Below are 10,758 nucleotides of genomic sequence, written 5' to 3'. Positions count from 1 at the left end.
AACAAATAAAATGGAAAAGAAACACGCTGAAGCAATGGAGAGCAGTCCCTTACTCTGGCTCCTACCTGTGCCTGCATGAGTGACTTACCTTTCCCCATAGCCTGCTATTTCCTTTGGACGCCTTAAGGTAAACCCCTAACACTCGTACAGCACTTTCCCCTGTATATTTTATATTCTGATTATGTAACTGTGCTGTTGCATAACTGCAAAGACAATAAATGTAGGATTTGTCTAAGGCTCAGCTCCTGTCAGCGCTGCCGGGTGTCCCCGCGGAGATAAGGAGGGTGCCGTGTGTGTATCAGCGGGACGCACTGCCCGTTCCGCCCGAAATAACGTTTGCATTCGCTGCAGAGATAATGTCACCAGGTCTCACCGAAGCACACACGGCAGGCAGACACTCAGCTGGCCCCTGTCTGGGGGTACTTCCCCGCCCTGTCCCGACGCCAGGGGTCCCCCAGGCCCGTGGGGTCACCTCCCCTTCCCTCGGGGCCGGGCGGGCGCCCCGGTGCCTCCTCCGTGCTCAGAACGCCCGCGCGGGCCGGTCCCGTCCCGTGCCGAGCGGGGCCGGAGCCGGGGCCGGTGCCGGGGCCGCCTCCGCCTGTTCCTGCCCCGGCAGGGTCCGGCTCGGCCGCACGTCCCGCTGCGGGGGCTCTGCCGGACCGGCCCCCCCAGCGCGGCCGCATCAATCATTAACCGCGGCTCCGGTGTCCAGCGCCTCCCTCCTCGGGAAACCCTACCCGAGGTGGCGGGGGCGTCTCTTCTCGCTCCTCTGGAGCGCTGGATGCGCCGCCGGTTTCCAGTTACCGCGATGCCGGGCGGCGGGGCGGGAGGAGCCGCGGCAGTGCCGCCACTGCCCCTGCTGCAATGAGTGATGCTGCCGGGGGCGGCGGCGGGGGCGGAGAGGCGCAGAGACACCGCGGATCCTCCGCCGGCGGCTGCGGGCGCAGCGGCTCTGCCTCGCCCGGGCGGCGGCGAGGCGGCGGGCCCGGGGTCGGCCGGGGCAGTGGCGGCGGCGGCGGCGGCAGGAGCGGCAGCAGCAGCAGCGGCAGCAGCAGCAGCGGCAGCAGCACCAGCACCGGCATGCCGGAGGGCGAGGGGGACAAGGAGGAGGCGGCGCCGCCGCCTCGCCCTGCCGCCCTGCTGCGGTGGGACGAGGTGCCCGAGGACTTCGTGGAGTGCTTCATCCTCTCGGGCTACCGGCGGCTGCACTGCTCGGCGCAGGAGTGCCTGGCCTCGGTGCTGCAGCCCACCAACGAGACCCTCAACTTCTGGACCCATTTCATCCCGCTGCTGCTCTTCCTCAGCCGCTTCGGGCGGCTGCTGCTGCTGCGGGGCGCCGGGGACGTGCCCTTCCACCACCCGGCCCTGCTGCCCCTCTGGTGCTACGCCTCGGGGGTGCTGCTCACCTTCGCTATGAGCTGCACGGCCCACCTCTTCAGCTGCCTCTCCCCGCGCCTCCGTGCCACCTTCTTCTACCTGGACTACGCTTCCATCAGCTATTACGGCTTCGCCAGCACCGTGGCCTACTCCTACTACCTGCTGCCCGGGCTGAGCCTGCTGGACGCCGGTGCCATGAGCCGCTACGTGCAGCAGCAGCTGGGCTGGCAGCTGGACTGCAGCCTGCCCATCGCGGCCTACCGCGTGCTGGTGCTGCCCGTGGCGCTGGCGCTGGCCGTGGGCTGCACGGCCGCCTGTTGCCGCAGCCGCGCCGCGTGCTGCGCGTACCCCTTCGCCGTGCGCACCTTCGTGTTCGCCATGCCGCTCAGCATGGCCTGCCCCATCATGCTGGAGAGCCTCCTCTTCGACCTGCGCACCCGCAACCCCACGCTCTTCGTCTACTTCTACCGGCGCTACTTCTGGCTGCTGGTGGCCGCCTTCTTCAACGTCAGCAAAATCCCGGAGCGCATCCAGCCGGGGCTCTTTGACATCGTGGGGCACAGCCACCAGCTCTTCCACATCTTCACTTTCCTCAGCATCTACGACCAGGTGCACTACGTGGAGGATGGGCTGGCAGAGTTCCTCAAGGCGCCCCTGGCTGCCCCCACCTACCTGGGCACCGTGGGCTACATGGTGCTGCTGACCGTGTGCCTGGCCGTGGTCGTCAGGAGGTTCCTCAACGTCGCAGACCTCTGCAAGCAGGACTAGCCCGGCCAGCGACCCTCAAGACAGTGACCACCATAGCAGTGACCATTGGGCTGGAGCCCCTCAGGCTGATGACCTTCAGATCAGTGATCCTCAAACCAGCCCCACCATGTCCTGAAGAAGCTGTGAAACCTGCGGGAAACACACCTGTGGATGAGCCTGGTCCCGTTCCTGGAGGGTTTCTGGAGAAAATGACCATGACAGAACTGCTCGTGCTCTTTAAACTACTAGGTTACCAGGGGAAGCAAATGCTTACTGGTATGTTGCTGCTTAGAGTATAAGCTGAAATAATTTAGCTCTGCTACTAGGAAGAATGCATGAATGGTGAATGCCACTCACTAATTTCGTAACAATTAAACTAGCTCTGTATATACATATATATTTATATATCTAGCTATATATTTATTAGCTACATATATGTGTATATATATGTATACACTTGAAGACATTTGTGCAATGATTACTCAGACTTTTAATCAACTCCTATGTGAAATTTCCTAGCAGATCATGCACTGACATTTATCTTCCTCTGTGTTGCTGTAACAGGCCTTTGCAGCCACATACTGAATTTTAAATGCAAACAAATCGATAGCTATCCATAGTTTCTAAGGTCTTGCAGCCTTTTCAGCCAGGGAACAATAGATTTAACAGAGAGAGGAAAAACAGCTGTGAATTATTACAGAATTACCAGTTGATGGAGAGACTTTAATTAGACAAGCAGTGAGTGGTTGGTGTAACCACTCGGATACTAAAATAAAATAAAAGGATATGTAAAATAACTGAACTGGAAAGGGGTCAATGAAATGGGGGCAGGGAAGGAAGAAGGACACTGCATAATGGCATGGCTCTTCCCTCAACACGTCAGGAACATCTGTCGTGTTAAGGGGGTTGCTGAGGGGCCCCTTTATCTTCCCTGGTAAATCACACCCAAATCAGCCCTTTCGAGTCAAAGTCAGATGCCAGACTTTCTATAAGCCCCTGCCAAGCTCGATGGGAGCTCTGCGGATGTAAAGAGAGCAACTGATGCATGAGATCTCATTCTGGATCTTTTAAAGAACTACATGGAACTAGTTTCTTCTGCTCTTTAATTAGAGCACTGTCAGATTTACCTTCCTAAAATTAGTTGCGGAATAAGGTACTGCTGAATTTGAGTTCAGGACCTAAAATCTGGCTCTGGAAGTACTGGATACTGGCACTTTCTCATCATTCCCACCTTTTCCTATTTTGATTAGTTGTGGCTGCAGCTCTGTTGAAGTTCTATTTCAGAAGCTTTGGGGGAGATCAAAGACAAGAATTAAGAGATCCTTTCCAAAGCAGTATCTTTTCAGAGCAAGCCAGGTATTATCCCTGTCTCATAACAGAGCTCACTATAGTTGGACGTTACTCTCTGTATACAGAGACATTTTTGTAAACTCTGTGCAGATTTTAAGCAGATGCATTTTGATTTTGTCTGACAGAACAAGTTATGCAATAATATTACACAAGGGGGTTACAAATCAAACTTCAGGTGAGAAACTACTTGTAATGCCATTGTCAGAAGGGTGGTACTTCCTTAGGAAACGTTGGTGTCAGACTGCACAACTGTGTAGTGGTTCTTTTACTCAGCCCCTGTTGTAGAAATATATTTCTGCTTGGGTCTTTCCTGTTTTCGTGGACGTGGCATCTGAACCCCAACAAAATGTTTTCAGTGCAATCCCATAGTCTACTGTAAAACAAAGCCCCCTTTGCTCATAATGGGAATATAGGAAGAGCTATAGCTGGGGATCATGAGGCCAAATCCTTAATATGGGTCAGAATCATCACAGAAACCAATAATTTATATGTCCTGTACCAACGTCAGCTTTGTGAAAATTTCTCTATGAAAGTGCATAAGCTAAAAGAAAACTACACTTACTTCGTTTTATCTCAACCCATTTTAAGTGCAATGGTTTGAATCTTTTAGATTCTTAGTGAATGATTAAAATGGCCTAACAAAAAGATGTACTCTTTGCCAGCCGCAATTCTGGTAGTACATAATTTCTAGTAGGGTCACATGTGGTCTCTTAAAGAGATTGGCTAGAATTTTCTGAAAAAGCAGTTTCTAAACTGTGGCCCCTTGAGTTACTGCTGATGGGCCATAAAAAACAGCATGGCCCCATGTGGCTGGCTGTGTTTGGGTTTCATTTGCCAACCTGCATTAAAAGAAAATGAAAACTACATGAAATATTTTTAATTTTACATATTTTCATTAACTTTTGTCATAAATGTGGCAGAGCTTTACTCAGCCAACAAAGCAGAAAACGATCTGCAGCATTGGGAGAGGAGGCTCATTCACAACAGTTTTTCTTTGAGATGCATTTTATACTGTGAAACCCCTGAAAACTCATAATGGGAAGCCAGTGGATCAAGACCTGCAATGATGTCATCATATGAATTGTCACAACTGCAAAAAGAGGACAAAAATCTTTGAGATGGGCTGTATTCAAATTAAAATAATAGTGGCATAGTAGTTAGAACCCAATGACTCATCCAAGTTTCAAAACTAATTATGTGGAAAGGGTTTGCCTGGGAGATGCCACTAGCACATCCAACCAGCAATTAAAAACTAAGAAATAAATCAAAAAGACCAGGGACAGTAAGTCTCAACACTAGAAAACATCTTAGAAACAAGGAACAGTGGAAGTCAAATGTAAAGACCAGGCTTTTAAAGCATACTGTATAATGAATTATATTTGTGCTTGTCAGTCACAATGTAGAGGACATCTCAAGAGGCAACGTCAAAAATGGCTGTTGCTAACTTGCAAAAATACATTTGATATTTGCAGTTCGGCCATGCAGGGTCATCTATATATATCTCAGTGATGGGTAACAGTGTAAAGTTTGGATTGCAACCAGCTGCAGTTTTCCTGGATCTTACTGTTGCTACAAGAGTTGCCTGTGAGCCCCAGTTACACTGGAGATTGGGTACCTAGCTCTGATATATGAATATTGCTTCATTTAGAAGTTTCTGTTGGCAAATTGTTGAGGCACGTGTATGGGCCTGAGCACCTCTTGGAATTATTTGTACATGCTCGTTGCAAGCACTGCTCTCTGAGCCACTGTAGGCAGGCTTCACAATTCCAGAGTGAGTGGCCACAGGGAGATGTGGTCAGAGTTTGAGTGATAATTACTGTTCTTTTGTTTGTCTGCTTGTTTAAAAAAAAGTGGCTACAGATTGAAAAGGTACAGTTAGTGTAGAGAATATCTAGGGAAATCCTACCTGAGTGTCCGTGTTTGCCCAGTGAAGGACATGTTTGCAGATAATTGCTCCATTTGCCGTGTCCAATGGCCAGCCTTTGTAAACATGGACAGAACAAAACTGAGTTAAAGAGATTGAGAGCAGAACAAAATATCTATAATTACAGTGCTTGAATTTGCTCACATAGAAGTGAGTCAGCATTTGTGTGACTTGGAAGGGTGCAGGATGACTTCTTGGTGTGAAAGCACACATTACTGAACATGTGTAAGCATGTCCAGAGTTTACACAAGAGGTCTAACCTGCAGACTGGATGTATAGGGATGTCAGAGAAAACAAACTTTTTTCCTAAGTACGTGTCATACTGTTTTTATTGCCTGGGTACCTGCCATAAGGCCAACACTCGCTGCTTGTGTTTGAAACCGAAAGGCTTTTCAGGCCTTGTTTGGTAGAATCTGTGTGGGGGTGGGAGTCAAGGTGAGGACTGGAGTGCAGGGGGATGGCCTGGAAATGCCTGTGTGTCCTTCTGACTTGGGCCAGCACTGACCTTCAGACTGACACACCTGTGCCCATGGGAGCTGCCTGTTGATGGGGACAGTTCCCAGAGTGTTGGTGGTGCAGACACCCCTCCTTACAGTCAGCACGTGCCTACAACTGCAGTCTACACATTGGCATTAATTCACTAAGCACTGGGCACTTCCAAGTAGCCTGTGAGCTTTAAGCTCATCTTTGTGTAGGGTTGATATACCTGATCTGTAGTAATCATCCTGTGTTCTGTGATGATACATTATTGCTTCTTCTGCAGCACGTTCATTTGAATGTCTCTCTCCAGAGTATCCGTGAAGCTCTGAGCAGCTTCATTAGCAAGACTGGAATGTGCAGTCTGGAAACAAAGGGAAAGGGTTCATCTGCACGATGCACTTGCAGAAATTTAGCAGTTAAAAGTAGAAACATGTTGGTGTTTTTTTCTAAAATGATAGTTCTGCTTAGTTGTCCAAGTGTTGTGCTTATTATTTATTTGCTGAATTCAGCCACTTTGTCAGGTTTTTGTCAACAGTGTACCTGCAAAAAATGACAGTATGAAAGTTTTACTACATGTTTAAGTAAACTCTCTGAGGCAGCACATGCATAAAGCATTATTGCACTAAACTCAGTTGATTACCATCCACATGCCTTACAGAAGCAAATCATACCTGTAGTAATTGCCCAGATTAAACTGTTTGTCATTGCCTATGAGAGTAAAAATGACCAAGTGGCCAGTAAGAAGCTGAGGAGTCAGGCACTCCTGGGGTCTTGTCCCTGCTTTGCCACTACCTGTTCTGTAATCTAGGGCAAGTTGTTTAAACTGTGTTTACTTTGAATGAATTGAATTCATGTGAAACACTGGAATTGTACAAGGGTTGAATTTGACCCTCTGTGTCTCAGTTTTCTCATCTGTAAGATGGGGAGAATATACCTTACCTACCTCGCAGGGTTGCTCTGGAGACTCGCTAATGTTTGTCAAGCACTTAAAAATGCAAAGACCCTCCTTGGTGCTAAGAAGAAATATTACTGAACTCCGGCAGAGAGAATGTTATTTTTTCTTCATCTCACAGGGAGAGGAACAAGAACATTTCTAGACCATGAAGTCTTGGGACAAACATTTGTCATTGCCATGCTCCCAGGAAGTTCAAATCCTGCTGGAGCTGAGGGCAGAATTTCCACTGGCTTCAAGTGGAGGGCAATCAAGACCTAAGCAGTATTAAACAGGCTGACTAAATGCTTAAGGGTCAGGAGTAAAGAGAAAACATACATAAGTTACATATCCTACTCTGCAGAAATTCTCACTAGTAACTTGTACCTGAGGGGCATTGTAACACTGACATGAGGCCTCATTCATTTAGCCATGGATTGTATTCCAGTTACCACAAAACAATGGAGCAAGATTTTCCATCAGTGTCCGTAAGAGCATGGTTATGTCTCAGTTGCCATTGGGAATTTCAAACTACATCAAGCTATTTCTTAACAGTGAAAAACCTTAAATAAATGAAGCTTTAAAGTAAATGTTTAATCATTTGAGAACATAAAATTATATTGATCAAACAAGTTTCTCTTTTTCCCTCCTGTTCCCCAAAATCAACAACATGGAGCCAATCCTGTTATTGAGTGAAAACTGAACTTGGATCTTCTGACCACATACATGTACTCTTCCTTTGCCAAGAAGCCCCTGGATAATAATCCTGCTAACCCACTCTGCCCATCTCCTGAAGGGGCTGATAGAAACAGCACCATTGAGTAGAGGACCATGTTTTTAAGAGCTTTTCTAACTGGCAGCAATAGCAGAGGGGAAAAAAAGACTTCAAATGGTTTGAGTGGTTCATTAAGTCAAAGCTTCTACCATTAGAAATTCTCCCCATCCAAGTATATTCCTAGCTTCGGTTAGACACATGTAAGTCAGGGCTATACATCCAACACCCAGATTACAGCTCAGACTTTCCTCTCTTCTCCTCAGATGAGATGTGAGATGCTGAGGCAGTGCCACATGCACTGAAAGACACAGACCTCCATTCTAGACACTTTGTGTCTTGGAGCTGGGTGTGGAATAAAGTTAAATAATTTTCACATCTTGCTTAGACAGATGCTGCTTCATTCCACTGAATTCAGTAATAAATTATTGACCAAGACAAAGGAAGCAGGCTTTTGCTTAAGGTTGCCTGTAAGGGAACACCACCAGCAGACTTCTGCTTTCAGGGCAATTGCTTCCTGGGCCACACTCAGAACATGGAGGATTCTGAAGTAGGTCTTTGCTATTTCATGGGAATGCCTTAGGACTTGTGGTTGTAGCTGGGGGTTAATAGTACAGAGAAACAGATCATAGCAAGTCAATTCTGTCTGCTAGAGGTTCAAGCACACTTCATTAGGAGGTACCACATTTAAGGGTCTGTGCATGCAGTGAACAAAAAGTGTGAATTTTGTGTGGTTCTGTTGGGAGGGCTTGAAAATTTACTCTTTGTACACTTTTGGATGCTGACTACTGTCTATGTAATGACTATGCATTTTTAGCAAAAAAAAAGGTGTGAGCTATAAATAAAGTTGATTCTGAGTACATTTTTGCAGAAATGCATTTATAAAGTTTTTTCTCATTTCTTAGTATATTTTACTGTGACACCTGTGGGATCAGAAACATGTTCAATGTAGTTATCTTCAAACACAGATGTTGGCCTGAGTACAGGAACTTCAAATTCATGTATAGTGGTGTTGGTATCTCTGAAAACACTATACCAGTGAAAGTATCATTGCCATTTTGTTGTCCTTTATAATTTAAAGCAATAAAATAGCATAATTGCCTTTTTAATTCTCCAATATCTATGCTAACTAATCAATGATAGCCATCCCTGTTATATTAAGCTCATTAATATGTATAAGGACATCAGCGATCAGTGTTCAGCCTACAGTTCTTGCTAAAAAATCATGAAATTGGTAGCAGCAGCAATGTCAGGAATAACAGCAAAATTCTGACTTCAAAATGGCATCAAATAAAGTCTCCCATTTGAAGAGTAGGAATGTTTCAGGTGACAAAATACTGTTTTCAGTCCAAATCAGGCACCAAAAAGCTCTAAATCAACTGCAATTACATGAAATGTGGTAATAACTTCAAGGATTTGATGATCCCAGCAAACACATCCATTGCCCCTCACAAACAGATGTTTCAAGAGACAACATCCTACAAATAAGCACTTCACAAGACTGCATCCTGCTGTTAATATTTAAGGCCTCTCAGTAGGCTCTGGATCTGAGTGTGGGACGTGAACATGCTACAGGGAAACCTCACCAAACTGATGGAGCCAGTGAAGATGGAGGAACACTGAGCAGAATGGTGGGCAGCCAAAGTTACAGCTGCTAGGACAGATAAGTTGCTGAGGTCAGTCCCTCAGCTTTCAGCTGAGATGGGTTCGTAGTTACTCTGATAACCTATTGGAAATCTGAAGGCAATTTACATTTTGTTAGAGTGACATCACTTCTCTGACAAATGGCCCTAAAAGTGAGGACATTGTATTTGTGAAGGAACAAAGGAACATCTGACACACGAGAATAACCTTCAGATTTTACTCTCTCATCACAGGATAATGTATGGTTAGTAGGGTTTGTGAATGGAGATGAAACTCAGTACAAATTAAAAAGCTGTTAAAAATGTAGAGTAAATCAGTACTAACGCTAAGGCTAAATCTTGGTTTCAGTGATGAGAGTCTCTGGGGCAGACACTACAGATGCACTTTCTGCATTAGAAACCCCACTATTACAAGGCAGATTTCTTATCAAGATTATTATACACTTCTGTTAGTGGGGAGCTGGAAATTCTTCTCTTGCCAGGGAGCACAGCCTTTGGGTATATGTTACATGCTTTATAGAAACATAGCAACAACATCACACAATCTTTTTGGAGAGTAAGCAGTTTTACAGAGTTCTCTAATTTGAGCCTCTCCTACCTCCAAGATCTAATCCTTTATGTCCATCCTGACTGATGAAACATGACAATACAGGTTTTTTTCATTTTTGGTGTTAAGCATACTATTATCCTCTGTTTGCTAGGAAACGTTATTCTCCATCACTCTTCTCTGCTGTCCTGAGAAACTGGGAAATTCCACTTGTACAAGAAGAAAAACGCTGATTTTTTTCCCCCTCTTTATATGCTGGGCTCTCTGCATCCACAGTCCTGGGGCTATGGAATTCAATCACTGGCACTCAGTGGTGTTCCAAAATCTCAGCTTTTCGTTGTAGCAGCACTTGGAAAGACAACTATGAAATGTCAGTGGGGTGGATAACAAGCAGCAATACCTACAGCCCTCAGAAATAATATAAATAATAAGAAAAAGGTAAACAGGTCCCTGGGACAGCTTCTATCATACCTCTGTACAGCCAGGCATCATCTCTCATTGTCCCAAATTTAGCGAAGCTCATAAGCACATGCTTAACTTTAATATGAATGTATGTTTATCTTTGTTCACTGACAGGGGTGAACTTTTCCTTGTGTTTTAAATGTGCTATAGAAGCAGAGCCCTAATGAGCAGACAGTGCCAGGGAAATGCTGCCAGCAAGAGTCTGGCACAGCAAATTCTGCCATTCAGCCCTAAGGCAGTGTCCTGCCCCCTGACACCCAAGATTCATTCCCTCCTCAGCCTTAGCACTTCAAAGCATTCTCCTTTCAGGTCATTGTCTGAAAGATTTTAATACAAAACAAAGAGCAAAATACAAATGTAAAGCCAGAAACGCACCAACTTAGTAATGAAATAAACCTGCAAATTTTCTGTCTGTACCAATTACATTATCAAAACATTGTTTCTAGTAGTCTGGTAGAAAACCATAGCTTGGAGAAAAAGAGTTTGGAACAGTTACCAGAATCACTGAGCACTGTCAAATACATT

The 10,758-nt window shown here is 46.0% G+C and overlaps 1 protein-coding gene across 1 annotated transcript; it reads left to right on the top strand.

Moving 5' to 3' along the window:
• The first annotated feature begins 598 nt into the window (after nucleotides 1-598).
• Nucleotides 599-8,690, top strand: PAQR9 (progestin and adipoQ receptor family member 9). The gene has a single exon (XM_071566086.1). It carries the CDS (start codon nucleotides 865-867, stop codon nucleotides 2,143-2,145), a length of 1,281 nt encoding a protein of 426 aa, XP_071422187.1. The 5' UTR covers nucleotides 599-864; the 3' UTR covers nucleotides 2,146-8,690.
• The last annotated feature ends 2,068 nt before the right edge of the window (nucleotides 8,691-10,758 follow it).

The sequence above is a fragment of the Pithys albifrons genome, chromosome 11 (genome assembly GCF_047495875.1).
Source record: "Pithys albifrons albifrons isolate INPA30051 chromosome 11, PitAlb_v1, whole genome shotgun sequence".
Taxonomy (NCBI): domain Eukaryota; kingdom Metazoa; phylum Chordata; class Aves; order Passeriformes; family Thamnophilidae; genus Pithys; species Pithys albifrons.
This window is presented reverse-complemented; position numbering and strand designations above follow the sequence as displayed.

What these genes read in the sequence shown, in the direction of transcription:
- PAQR9 (XM_071566086.1), top strand. Translation starts at nt 865, where the DNA reads ATGAGTGATGCTGCCGGGGGCGGCGGCGGGGGCGGAGAGGCGCAGAGA.